The sequence below is a fragment of the Perna viridis genome, chromosome 1 (genome assembly GCF_037379345.1).
Source record: "Perna viridis isolate PV_CMFRI_1.1 ecotype Kerala chromosome 1, ASM3737934v1, whole genome shotgun sequence".
NCBI classification, from domain to species: Eukaryota; Metazoa; Mollusca; class Bivalvia; order Mytilida; family Mytilidae; genus Perna; species Perna viridis.
Genome location: NC_142445.1, coordinates 44,926,405 through 44,941,461, shown reverse-complemented (window position 1 = coordinate 44,941,461; position 15,057 = coordinate 44,926,405). Strand labels below are relative to the sequence as shown.

The following is a 15,057-nucleotide window of genomic DNA, read 5'->3' as shown; positions in this document are numbered from 1 at the left end:
ACCCACCATAATTTTATGTAGACCGCACTGTAGATTTCAAAGGAAATTGAGCCAAATACTTCATAGACCTGCTTGAAAATGTATTTTATACTGAAAATCATAAATATACACAGCAAAAAAGTCAACAAATTATATCCTTTTAAGCCATCTCTTAAACTTGGACATATCAGGAAGCATCCTATATTTGGTTACCTGAAGTAGGAACATGCTGCATTAAGAATTAATTCTTCTTGTGAAGTTAATACCTTTAATTACAAACAAGGAATAATATTTATTTTAAACTATTACATGGCTTCTTGTAACTGTCTTGCATTCCTGCGCTTTTCTCTCATTTTTAAACGTCTTTCCCTTTCATACTCCTTTGCTCTGAGGATGAAGCTAAAAAAGAACACACCAATTAAAAATAAAATGCTTCAAAGGGTGCAGGTTGATATGACCTCGGTGGTAGAACTCAGAACAGTTTGGGCAAATAAGGGCACAATATTCAAGCTTAATACAGTTCAGAGTTTGGACTGTGATTAAATGTTTGACACAGAATATGATTCAGACAGAATGACACTGCTCAAAAACTTAAAATTTCCATTTAAACATTTCCTTAATTTGACTTGATATCCATAACTAAAAATTAAACCAAGTCAAAGATTACCGGTACCTGTAGTTTCCATTATGTTAGACCACATGGGACAAAATCCTATCAATTAACGCCTGAAAGTGTTAATTGTACAACTAAATAAACAAATTTATTGAGCTATACATTTCTTCAGGTTTTGACATAAAAAATAAATTTCACTGAAAAAAATTTCGATTTCATAAAAGTCAAGCCAATGCCCCATCCATCCCTGGGATCCATCTATGAGAATTTCTTGGTAATAAAAAGGTGAAAAATAAATGTTAGTCCCCAAAAACTATTATATTGAACCTTTCTTACTTATATAAATTTGTTAGTTACTCAGCTGGTTGAAGGAAATGAAAAATCATTAAATTTCTCAGCACATAGTATACAAAAATTGTATCATTATAATGGACTTACATCGATATTACAAGTAATGAGCTCAATTTAACAATTATAATGTAGAATGTTACAATACGCTTATCTAATAACACCTCAAAAGAAAAACATGTTAAAAATCAATTAACAGTTAATATGGAACTATACTGAGCAAGACCTAAAAATAAAACCAAAAAATTGTATGTTGTGCAATCTTACCTTATCTCATGGACACTTACGGCAATATACTTAATACAGTGTTGATACAGATTTGAACACATGGTTCAATTCTAACAAATATGAACACATCTTTCAAGCTTAATTAATATAGCTCTGAATTAGGTTTGAGATTAAATGTTTGACATAAGACTTTGACCAGAAATGATGTGGCCTTTTTTTGGCCTCTAATTCAGTACACATCACATACCCCAAAATCAATTCTTGTCTTCCTCTAATAAAATTTGGCACCTATAGGTATAATTTCAAGTAGATCTCAAATTATTGTCCAGATATTTGGTAAATACTTGATTCTGGCCCCTTTTGGTCCCTTATTCCTTAACAATTCATGTCAATCCACAGAATTAATCCCTGCAATCATTTTGTGGTGTGACACCTTATGGTACAATGTCAATGAGATCCATTCATTTCTAGTAAAGTTATTGTCCAGATATCAGGGAAATGCTTATTCTTGCTTCTTTTTATTTGCTTTTAATTCCTGAACAGTTCAAGTAACAACCCTCAAAATATACCCAAGCATTCCTGTGGCACCTTGAGGTATAATTTCATGAAGATTTATATACTTATAATCAAGTTATTGAATAGATATGTAGTCCCTATGGACGACAACAACAACAGTGTGATACCATTATAGGGGTCATACAACCACAATTTTTCGGCGATTGTACAGAAACAGGAAAAAATAAAACAATGATTAAATGTGTTGTAAAAACTGTGATAGACAATACTCATAAATGCTAACTGTTTTTCTTTCATAATTGTTAGGGGCATCCCAGGCGTACACCCCCTAAAAGTGGGAATAACAAATTTTGTTTGAATGAAGCCTTGATTTTTCACAAACTCTACCACCAGAAATTTTCTTGCCCTCCCTTTGCTTAGCCTTTTATTTTCTTTATTCCCCCACCTGAAATTCTGGATTTGCTCCTGAATGTAAAAAGTATAGAATCCCTAATTGCAAATTCTTTTTTTCATTTCTCTGTTAGGAAGTTATTTCTCCCACACTGTCCATGATCAGTACATTAGGGTTTCAGAAAATTTGACTGTAACCATTGGAAAGTACTTGAATTGTTTATACTAAGAAGTACCAGAGTACATTGTATGTTGTTAATACATGTACATGTAGTATTAACTGTATAAACTAGTTATCCCAAAGATGATAATAGCATTTCATACTTACAATCAAATGAAAAGTTATTGATAAGTTTTTAACCAATTAAATGAGCAATGAGAACCTTAAGTTTTGTAATATGTAAAAATGCTAAAATGATATCATTCTGGACTGGAATGTGGAGCTAATTCAAGAGTGAAAGGTCCTGAACTTTTTTTACATCCAGACTCGGTGATTGAGATTAAAATTTTGAGAATGGGCCATTTTCAATGATATTCAGAATTTCAATGGGCCATTCTTTAACAGTCTTTGTAAAAAATATTATTTGAATGGGATATTTTCAGGTGAAATGTAAAAAATGGTGCATGGACCCCTCCAATCCCAATCACTATAAATGAGAAAGTGAAAAGTCTTCAATAAGAGTAAATGCAAAGTATGTAGATCTAGGGCCTAGTTAAGAGCATTAAACAGTCATGCATCAAAATTTAAATGGAAGTTTGACTGGCATTAATCTGAACCCATGGTGTAGCTAATGAATTACATCATAATTGAATATCAGCTTACTCATCATGACGGCAATTATGATATAATCCTAGTTCAGCATTACAATTTGATGGTGTCCATTTGTGGTTTTTCATGCATCTTCTCCAGTCAATATATAAATGGGCACAATATCCTCGATGTTCTAATGGAACTTTCGCCAACTCCATCTCTTCTGCTGTGGCAATCATAACTGAAAAAAATATAATATTACAATCTTTAATGAACACTCTATTAAATTCACTTTGGGATTTGTTATAGGAACTTTTGGATATCTTAACAAGAGGCTACCAAAAGCCTAAAATCTCTCACCTGGATCATTTTTCACCTTTCAAGGGCAATAACTCTAATAAATAGTTGTCTGACAAAATGAAGCCTTTAGTAGGCCTTATTATAAGGATCATTTCATAAAATGAATGTTTTTTCATATCTATTATAATTTTTAGGATATTAAGCAAAACCTGGAAAAACGAAGTTTTGCTTTTGAATATAACTGAGCAATAACTCTAACTAGAGGCTCTAGAGAGCCTGAATTGGTCACCTGGTTAAAAATAGTCTTTATAGCTTACTAAAGCTGGACTCTTGACTTTCCCGTACTACTGTCACAAGAATCATTTAATCAATACAGAGTGTCTTAGTTATCCACCTGGTTTTCATATTATAAAATAAATGTCTAATTGCCATTTTGTCACTTCAAGGTCAAAATCTCAAATAGTAAGCAACAGATCTTTATGAAAATTTCAGCATAGGTGGGTCCCCCCCCTAGAAAATTAGGCTAAACCCTTTGGTTTTCAAGTAATTTCAATAAGTCGTCAATTTTCATTAGTGGTGCCCATATTTTCTACAGAAAAAATTGTTAAGGATATCCTAACAAACATTCATGCAATGTTTGGTTACAATTTATCCAACAAATTGTCTCAGAGAAGATTTAAAAAAAAATCCATTTCAGGACCCATAACTCATTCATTTGACATATGATCTTTCTGAAAATTTCAACATTCACGTACATGTAAATAATCCCATAATGCTGAACAATTTTAATCCCTGAGATTTTAGCTAAACCAAACTGTTTTTGAGTTATTTGCATGATTCTGAAATTTGACCCCTATGGTCTATTTTCAGTAACGATAGCCATATTTTTCGCAAGTTCAGACATCCCGTAAAACAGATTGTTAAAAATGTTCTACATAATATTCATGCAAAGTTTTGTTCAATCCACCTGGTAGTTTTAGAGGAGAAGATTTTCGAAGTTGGAAATGTAAAATGCGGGAAAAATCCATTTCAGGACCCATAACTCATTCATTTGTCAACGGATCTTTCTGGAAAGTTCAATACAGGTCCATCCCAACATGTTAAACAAATTAATCCCTACCAGATTTTAGCTAAACCAAACTGTTCTTGAATTATTTGCATAATTCTACAATTTTATCCCTATGGTCAATTTTTAGGTAAGGTGGCCATGTTTTTTGCCAGATCAAAAATCCCCACACACGGATTATTAAAAATACCCTAAGGAACATCCATGTAAAGTTTGGTTACAATCTATAGAGTAGTTTCAGAAGGGAAGATGTTTGAAAAGTTTACAGACAACGACGACTTACACATAGTGATGGCAATAGCCCGTTTGGCCAGGTAAGCTAAAAAGGAGTCTTCCTAAAACTTTGACCCAATGAAGGCCTTTGTATCATAACAAATGGTCCATTCTCAACAATTTTTCAACAAAAAAATTTCCTTGGCCATTTCTGCCTTTTTTTAAAGAGTAAAACTTCATAACATGGAAACGTAAAATTCGACATTTATACTTCTTTTGTAGGACTTATCATAAGGATCAATACATTAATTGAAGTTTTTTTTTCTATCTATATAGTTTTCACAATATTGGCTGAAAACTGAAAAGAAAACAACTCATTTTACACCTTTCAAGGCTAATAACTCTAACAAGGATTGTCCAACAACTGTCAACCAAGGGAGATTTTGGTAGGCCTCATCATAAAGATCATTTCATTAACTGTAAGTTAATTCTTATCTATCATAGTTTTGACAATATTGGCTGAAAACTTCAAAATTTTCACCTTTCAAGGCCAATAACTCTAACAAGTAGTCGCCTGGCAACTTTGACCAAAGACAAATATTTGCAGAGCTATTCAAGCTGAAAAAAGACAGTCATATTAGATTTTCAATATCTCTTGTAGTTTTGAGATATATGTAGAAATTGGCGACTTGACCCCTGTAGTCTAAAAAAATAGCAATGGCAGCCATGTTTTATGCCTGATCTATATAACCAATACAATTTTCAAAGTAGATACCCTAAGGTTGCTTGAGACCACGTTTAGTTATAATCCACAGAGTGGTTTCAGAGGAGAAGATTTTTAAAAAAAAGTTAAAGACAGACAACAATGCCAAGTGATGACAAAAATTCACATGGCATTTTAGACCAGGTGAGCTAAAATATGATTTCTACAGATTAATTGGGATTTTTTTGGGAATCTGACCCAATTAATGGCAATGAAATGTAATGAGATAAGCATTAAAAATGTCTGCCAACCACCAACGAATTTGATTAAAAAAATACAACCTCACAATGTTCCTCAATTTCAGTCTATTGCTCCTTTGTATGGCTTTTTGAAAAATGGTGAGCTATTCTGTATAATAAACATTACCTACTTATTAACACATTAAAAACAATTTAGTTTTCAGTTAGAGGTACACATGACAGTATCTAAATGTATCAATTTTTTTTCTCCTGTACAAAGAAGTTATTTGTTGCCTTGCAAAGCATAGCACAAAAATGACATAGAATATTGCTGCAGGTAAAAGTTGAAAGAATAATAATAACAGATAACAACAGACACATGAACTGAGCTTATAATTAACTATAGGCTCAAGAGAGCCTGAATCGCTCACCTGGTTAACCATTTGCTTATTTGAAAAACTTGAGGAATGAGACAGGCTAAGTTAAAATCAACTAAATTGTCAAATGCAGGAAATGCTTTACATAGCATTTTCATGACCTGAACCAGAAATTTGCTAAAGGCAACAATTTTTTAATTTTTCAAAAACCTGTCTTATGACCCCTAAGTTCTATTTTTAGTATAGGCAGCCATATCTATTCATGGATTAAAAATCACAACAGTCATTTTGAGCACAATACACTAAAGAACTATTATGCCTATTTTCATTCAATGATCTTAAATGGTTTTAGAGAAGAAGGTTTTCAAAGTTGTACATGTGAAAAAAAAAAAAAAAAAAAAAACGACAAAAAAACTGTTACAAGGGTCATAACTCCTACATTAGTCAATGAATGGTTTTGAAAATTTCAGCATAGGTCCTTCTCATGTTGCTTAACAATTTTACCCATGCCAAAAATTTGGTAAAGGCAATGGTTTTTGAGTTATTTGCAAAAAACTGCCGTCTGACCCCTATGTTCTATTTTTAGTAACAGCTGCAATGTTTTTTCATGAATCAACAATCCCAATGGTCATTTTGTGTGGGATACCCTAAGGAACACAAATGCCAACTTTCACTGAATTCTGTGCAATGGATTTTGAGAAGATTTTCAAGTTGCACATGCGAAAAATGCCAAAAAAACTCTTTCAAGGGCCGTAACTCCTACATCAGTTGACCAATTGTTTTGAAAATTTTAGCATAGGTCCGTCTCATGATGCTAAACAATATTACCCATGCAGAACACCCTAAGGAACAATCATGCCAAGTTTAAAACCTGTCAGTCCAGAAGTTTCAGAGGAGATTTTTAAAAATTTGTCCACAACAACGACGACGGACACTAAGTGATGGCATAAGCTCACTTGGCCTTTGGCCAAATGAGCTAAAAATGAGAGACCCTGTTATCCTTGTGTGTCTAGATAGTAGCATAACAGGAAAAAGGTAAAGTAAATGTATACACCTAATAAGTTTGACACTCAATTCATACAGAAAACTGTGATTCCAACCCCATTATCAATATAATTTACTCAGTGCTATTTTTTTCTTTCATAAGTACTGAAGAAAAGAATGTATGGCAAAAAAGGGAGTTTTACATGTACCTTATAGAGCGCACTAACAGATCTAACTTACACTTCAAAATGATAAGGTAATATCATGTTATGATAGGGAGAAATGAGGGAGAAGTCAATTTGCCACAAATTATGTTTTTATGGTTGTTAATAATCGCTCTAATGTTATACATTATATATGTTTTAATTACAGTAAATAATATCACTATAAAAGTTATAGATCTATAATTAGTGACTTAGATATAATTCAATCAAATGTCTGCTTCCTAATTAAACTTATAATTGAATAATCTATATTCCTGGAAGAGTGTTTGCAAGACAAAAACAAAATAAACTGTTATCACAGAGATAAGTCTTGCCTGTTTGATATTGTCAATATAATGATGCGTTTGTTAAATATTATTTCTTGTGTTGCTTTCATATTTTGTATAATAATATGAAATAACAAAATTATCATTTTTGTGTTACCACTACAAAATGCACTGGACGACAGATGGATAAACACCCAACTAAACTTTTCTGGAGGCCATCACAAAATATCCTGCCACTTCATGTGGCAGGGTATAAAAGTGGTCACTTAATCACAACATGTTTGATGATTAAATGTATATAATATTATGAAATAGGTAAGGACTCGGGAATTGCAATATTTGACAAATTAAAGATGTGAAAAACTTCAAGTGGAAACTTCTTTTTAAAATAGCATGTGATTATGAATGGGAAAAATGTGAGCAGCTGGGTATTAACTATTTATTTATTGCATTACACTGAGATAGTAGGGATTTCAGTAAAAGTGGAATTCAAATAAAAATGTCTACATGAATTATAAGAAACCTTAATGTTAAACTTTCTAAGTCAACAAACCAAGGCTGTTGGGTATACGCATAAAATTGGCATGAATTTGTGATGCAATGATGGTAATGCATATGTACAAAAAATAGCACTGACTTAACATATGGGGTTCATGTTTAAATGAACTTGTCAGAAAACTTAACATAAAGTTTGTGCCACTGCCGCTGGAAAAGCAAAACCTAAGTCTCGCCTTCCACAACTTTCGTCGCAGGCGAGACAAAAACTAATGATCAAATGATCTATGCAGTCAATGGCAGATACAGGGGGAGGGTCATGGGGGTTGACACCCTTCCTTTTTAATGGAAAATTTGTCATTTTCGTGTGTAAAATTGACAAAAAATGACATACAATGTCCTAGCACCCCCGTTTTTGAGAAACCCTGACTGGCACCCATCCATTTCAAAGTGTCTGCATCTGCCACTGGCAGCAATCTTGAGTCCATGTAATAAATGTATATATTTTGATGGTTATTAGTTCAAGCGATGATTACTTCCATAATTCATTGACAGTGTAGCTGAGGCTTTCTCCCATACTCTATTAGCTGCACTATTGGAGATATGACAGTTGATACAATGTTGGCTTACAAAGACAGGAATCCAGGGTTGGATCCTATGTTTGTATCAGGAAATTTGTCATGTACATGTACAATCATTCTCCACTGTTACTAATCAATGCTTCAGCACATTGACTACTTTCAGACAGCTGAATGGTAAACCTTATAACTCTAACAGTTCTTTATAAAAGTATCAGCTGGCAAATTGTATATGGTGTTTGTCACATAAACCTTTACCTCTTGATCTCAAAGAAAAATTTATAAATTCAACAAAAAATATTCCATTTATCATTCAAATGAATTAACAAAATATTTAAGTAAATTAATTTCTAACTGTTGACCACTTTAGGAATTTCTTTATTAACTTCTTTTTTTTTAGGACGATTGATTGATTGATTTAAGTATTAGAATGATTGACCCATTAAAAAGACCCTGCTTTGTACTAGTCCAACACACTGAGCTGCATCCTAATTGTGCATGCTCACAATAGCAACATCCCGCAATTAGGCATGCCAACCCGCTCTGGCACATTATTCTGAATCCAAGCCAACCGTCTTCACTCTATCCCCTAACACACTAAATGTTTGGGGGAGAATCAGGGAATTGATTTAGAATTATCAATTGTGATTTGACTGGGGATCTAACCAATGACCGAGCCAGTTGCTTCTTAGAAGTACAGCTTTCACCTGTCTTATAGGGACGGAACTTCAGCAATGTCTTACATATATATACATGAATGTAGATACTCTGAAACATGAATGGATCAAAATCATTCAGTCAGAAGAGATGTATGCAGTTAGGAAGTGATTGTTTGAACTCTTCATAGTGGCACAGCATGCATTAAAGGCAGTCTGGCATATTTTTGGTAGTCAAGACATCTTAACAACATAGTGGTGTATATGCTACTAAGTCAAGTGTTCTTTGTGTACAAATACAATGTAGCTTCGTCCCTAATATGCAAAGCCTAAAATCATATAATTAATATGGGGTAGGCATTGCCTATATATGAGCCATGAGATTAATCTTTACTTTAATTTTCATTTTCACCCTTACGGCTTATGTGCAGCTCCAGCAACATTCTTTTTAGTTTTAGTGAGTCTGAATAATCTGTACAGATTCCAGAAATATAACTGTTCTCTACAGATGGCAAGAATATTTTACGTATAACCTGTGACATAAACAAATTTGAAACTGATAGCATCTAAATTCCAGAAAGAAAATGATTGCCTTTCCTATCATTGAAAAGCTATGCTTTGAATTTGGGCACTTCAATCCAAGCTAATTTTTTTCCAAGGCAGTCAAGATTCTTGACAACAGCAAGTAGAGCAATAGATAATGGTTTGTACTACATCCAACTTTTCCCAAACTTTTTAAACAGATCCTATTAAATTATTTTAAATAGAAAACAATATCAGAAAAAATGCTAGACTATCAAGAAAAAAATAAAAATTAATATGAAGTTACTTTTACTCAAATATAATCTTTACCTACGTATCTTTTTTCTCTGGGTTAAGAAAATATAAAATTTTCTCCGAAGGGAAAGTCACATTTTTGTTATCTCTGGGACATTTCTTTTTTTTTGTTTGGTACAAAATATATTTTATAGGGGAACCTTGAGGGAAGATAAATTAAGGAATTTATAGAAGACAGGATTGGAATCTAGTTTTATTTTATTCAGATATAAATATGTTGCCTCGAGAAATGAGCAAGTTCCCAATAATGCAATTTGTAGATGACACAATGCAAGTAGGTTGATTAAATGGAGGATTTTTTCATTGCTTCAGCTCTTGAAACAAGTATTAGTATAAAAGTCATAGGTGAATTGTGAAAATAGTTTTTGCATATCTGCCAACTTTTGTAAATCCTCATGGGGTTTTTAGGTGGGACAACACATGAATGTACATTTTCGGGACACATTTTGCAAACTGCATGGGATTTACTGTAGTAATGTATAAATAAGACAACCACTATAGTATTAAATGGCCTTTTTCAGTTGTACAACATATGCATGCACTGTAATACATGTATATTGAAGTTTGTAAGCCCCATTTTTTGTGGTGGATTCCTCCAAACCTTACTGAAATTCTGAAATTTTAAAATAAAAAAAACAAATGAGAAAACTTTTACATACATTCAAATGTATTTCTTCTATTTTAAAATACATTGAGCATGTCTTTCCTTATTTCCATGAATCTCAATTGCAAGGGAGTCAGTGTTAAGTTTTGAACTTAAAGGGTTCAGTCTAAACAAGTTCTACTGCCTAAACACCCCAGTTTTGGTCTTACTGACAGAAAGATGCAAAACAATATGATGGAAGTTTGAACATTAAATGAATACCATGCAGTTCAGTATATGAAGAAGTATAACAAATATTCAAAAATGTTGCTACCAAATTACCAAAATCATCACTATTTAAAAGGAATAGCATTTCTTTTAACTATTGCAAATAAAACTTGTGGGAAACATACTGCAATGTTGAAATTACAGGAAATGTGAAAAAAGAAATGAAGACTGCAGGGGAGGTAACTCATTAAGTATAAACAATGGTAATTTTATAATGTGTTTACATATATTTGTACCTGGTTCTTCAGATTTTTGTTCTGTTTAATTTAGTCCAAATGTCCACTGACCCTGCAACCTTCCTGTTTTTTTAATTTGGATAATGATATGTCAGGTTGGGCCAACATATCAATATCCAAATTAAAAAAAGAAAGGAGGGTTGCAGGATCAGAGGAAATTCAGACTATGTAAAATTGACAGTATTTGTCAAATTAATTGTGGAGTAGAAATTAATCTTTAAAAATTATTACCGGTAGCTGTTCATAAAATAGTGATAGATCCAATCGGGATTCATTTTCTAATTGTCAATCATCGATAACCCTGATCAGCTGATGGCTCATTGGAGATTATTTACCTGTCATATAATTACCCTTACCTGTTTAGACAGGAATTAACATATTTTCTAAGATCTATGACTCTTCTAATCAAAGAAATGAGATTGAAACACAAATTTAGGGGTTTGAATTCAAAGTTTTATGGGTTGTTTTGACAGAATATTGGGACAAATTTGACTACAAAAATCGTGTTGACAGGACAAATGGTCAAAATCATGAAAACCACAATTAAATCATGTAAGTTGGCAGGTATGTATTTGAAAATAACTGTTTTAAGTGAAATACCAACTCAAGGATGACATACAATCCTTACTTCATCAATATTTACAATTAATTGCCCTTTTGATATTTTAAGTCCGCCTAAACTATTAAATGGATGGCTGAAATACTTATATAAAATTCCAACTCCCCTTTCATGGTACCAAATATTGACTTGACGCTGATTTTGTTCAGGTACACAAAAATGTAGTATTTTATATATCGGTGTAGATAAGAAATTTCATTGAAAACCATGCAGATAGTCTGCGTTTATTAAGGTCATTTAACAAGTATGTACTAAAATGAGGCATGTTTAGACTGAAAATGGGGTGGTCTCATACAGTTTGTACATGTACCTGTTAACCTTCGGAACAATTCGTGAGAGATTCTTCTCCATTGACACTGTCTCATGTGGGAGATTTTTACATAAAAACAAATCTTTTATTTAAAAATTAAATTATTTTGAATTTTTCACAGAAAATTAAGTAATTCCAACCAAAACCTCCCAAAAATCTGATAATTTATGTGGGAGATTTTAATTTCTTGTTGACTTACTGGCAGTCTCCCACCTAATGTAGAAGGGCTACAGTTATGGTGGTCTATTTAGAAATCATTAAACATTCATATTTACCACTGTAACATACAATACAATGTCAAATTGTGATGTTACAATGTAATAGTGTAAGTAGTGTATAAAAAAAAACATGCCCTAATTAATTCATTTACTTTGTATTTTGTGTGTTTGGAAAAATAATGAACAGTCATTTGTCAAAATGGCAACATCCTGTAAGCAAAGGCTACAATGCTAACATGAATTTCAAACTTCTCCTTTGAGGTCCAGAAAATAGACTGAAGTCAGCATACTTCTGATACTAAAGTATTTATTGATGCATTTAAGTAATCTTACTGAAAACCATCCATGCTTTATCCCAATATTAATTGAGTTTATTAACCAAAAATAACAAGAAACTTGTATATATGTGAGGAGTACGATTAAATCTCTATATGCGAGATATGAGAAAGCATGATATACCAATTTTGTCAACTATATAAGTAAATCCTTGGATAAATGTAACAACACACTCTACACGTTGACATACTGCCATACATTTACAGTGGAGAAATGCTCTTGGACCCACATGGGATCTGGGAGTAGGCCAGAGCGTCAACAGAGCAGCCCAGTAGGACATACTTTGAGTTCATTGGTCAGGTATCCCCAAGGCTGGGCTCTGCAACCTCCAACAACTAACAGACATCTAATAACACAATCCCTGTAAGGGGCGGTTGTGGGACATCTGTAACAATTGTCAAGACAGTAAAAACCACCTATCAGAAATGTAACAACAACTAACACCCGTTTACTTACAGCTAGCCTTTTAAACTCGTTAAATTGTAGATTTTGGGCTTTTATTTTATGGTGTGATTGCACTAATTTCTGGAAAGAGATTTATCGTAGTCATAATCAAATGCATGCACTGTACAGTTGGGTCTTGACTTGACGTCTTGAGTCAAGTTGAGACACTACAGTCTATTCTAATTTCTAAATTCTATACCTCTTTCCTTCCTTCCATTTGGAAACCCAAGCAAAGGGTCAAATGTGGGTTGCTTCGTATAGTCTGGAGCAACATCTGGATTCACGAAAGTTGTGTCAATGCTTCGGCTCAGTTTGTCACCCATAACTGCATAGCAGCACTAACTGGCTGCGATCAGTGTGTCACTGTTGTATTCTACGAAGGACGAATTGCCACTTCCAACATTGAAGAAAATAAATTTATTTTTAAAATATCAAAGAAAATTGTTACCTAAGTATAGTAGGTTAGTAAACATAAAGAATTTATAAAACTTAAGGTTTCTTACAACAAGGTAATTTTATAATTTTATTACATCATATTAGAAAAAAAAAGAATAAATATCGTAAGCGGTTTATAACAACTGGGTTCTACTAATATGCGCAAGGACGCGTCTGGAGCCAGAAATTGCACCCGTGGGAAGGTAAAATACAACCGGGAAGTTTATTCTTAATTAGTTAAGCGGTAAACAATTAGTCATAACTAACATGACTAAATGTAATGAATACATTAAACAAAAAAAAAATTTAAAAAAAAATAATCCATAAAAATTTTATGAAACTGTACCAACTGATATGAATACATAAGGACATATATGCTAAATACAAATTCAAATTAATCAAGTGCTAAAAAAAACTGAAAACAAAACAAAACAAAACACCCTAAACATTGAATTGTATTGTATGTACTAATTACACAATGTACATAAAGTCATTTCCTGTATTTAATACATTGATTTCAATGATACAGTGGCGGATCCATGGGTTGCAAGGGGTTAGCACCGCTCCTTTTTGTTAGAAAAATAAAGTCCCTTATCTGAGGAACATTTTAGTATCTACCTTTTTTGCAACAAGATAACTATACATGCATACATGTTTGTTTGCACAAGGCACGAGTGTGTGTGTGCGCGCGCGCGCGTGTGTGTGTATGTGTGTGTGTGTGTGTGTGGGGGGGTAATTAATGGGGTAAAATCTGCCTATCATCGCATGACGAATCCCGATTATTACAATATCTATAGCATAGTTCATCGTACCAATATGCTTTTTGTATCGCACTAGACTTCTTAAAATTAGGCCTCTGGAACAGGGTTATGTTGCTACAAGGTTGAATACATCTCTACAGAAGTTTTATGGTCGTCGTCATGAACTCGTGGTTCGTGACGGTATACCAATCTGCAACATGAAAACTGATTCGTTCAACGTGTCATAGTTTTTATTTCCTCTTTCGTCTACTTGACTTTTTATGAGCAGCTCGGCTGGTTGTGATAGGAAAGTGATTAAACATTCTTGATTGAATAATGTTAGTCTCTGAAAAAGGGAGGAAAGTGAACGGACATTTTGAGACTTTATAACTGATATTTCATGTGAACTATTGATTAAATTAATATGTATAAGGGGTAATACAACTATACAAAAAATGCCAATATATAATAAAATTCCAACATATAATGAAACAAATTATAATAACTTACTTGTACAAAATCAAAAAGGTGTTACATGTACATATGAGTTACCTGTATACATAAACAAGAATACAACCATTAAGGTGACAAGTGTATATGAGGAAAATGATAGTTGTACAGGTACGTCTGCTTATTGATCACGGTCATGGAAGGTAGCAAAGTAACATACTTTTTATACTGTTATATGATGTTTCAAGAAAAGCAGAGCCTGCTTACCCTACCGGGTCGCCTTGACCACGCTCCCAGTTTCAATGGAGTCCGAGTTGCTCATTTATTTTTGTTACTTTGTATGCATTATTTTAGTTATCTTATGTTCTTTTTTGTTTTGTGTGTGTGTCTGTTTTCCATGTCTGGCCTTTGTTCGTGGATTACATTCTTTTGATTTCTGCTAGAATATTGTTTCCCTGATTACTCTTATAAAAACATATTCATGTACACTATTGCATGATTTTCATGTGAAATATTGTTATTGAATCATATATTATTATTGTGTCTTTAGCGGGCCATTGATTTGAATTTAATAAACTTATAACTTTGGATTTTTGAATCACCATTTTGACGTGTGGATCCGTTACACTCCACGG

General features: G+C 33.0%; 1 protein-coding gene across 1 annotated transcript; it reads right to left on the bottom strand.

The window, feature by feature from the left end:
- Window positions 1-224: 224 nt before the first annotated feature.
- Window positions 225-13,204, bottom strand: LOC148628944 (NADH dehydrogenase [ubiquinone] 1 beta subcomplex subunit 7-like). The gene is made up of 3 exons (XM_088541294.1): window positions 12,997-13,204; window positions 2,898-3,066; window positions 225-378 (listed from the first exon to the last, which is right to left on the bottom strand). Exons 1-3 carry the CDS (start codon window positions 13,118-13,120, stop codon window positions 285-287), a joined length of 387 nt encoding a protein of 128 aa, XP_088397420.1. The 5' UTR covers window positions 13,121-13,204; the 3' UTR covers window positions 225-284.
- Window positions 13,205-15,057: the final 1,853 nt, after the last annotated feature.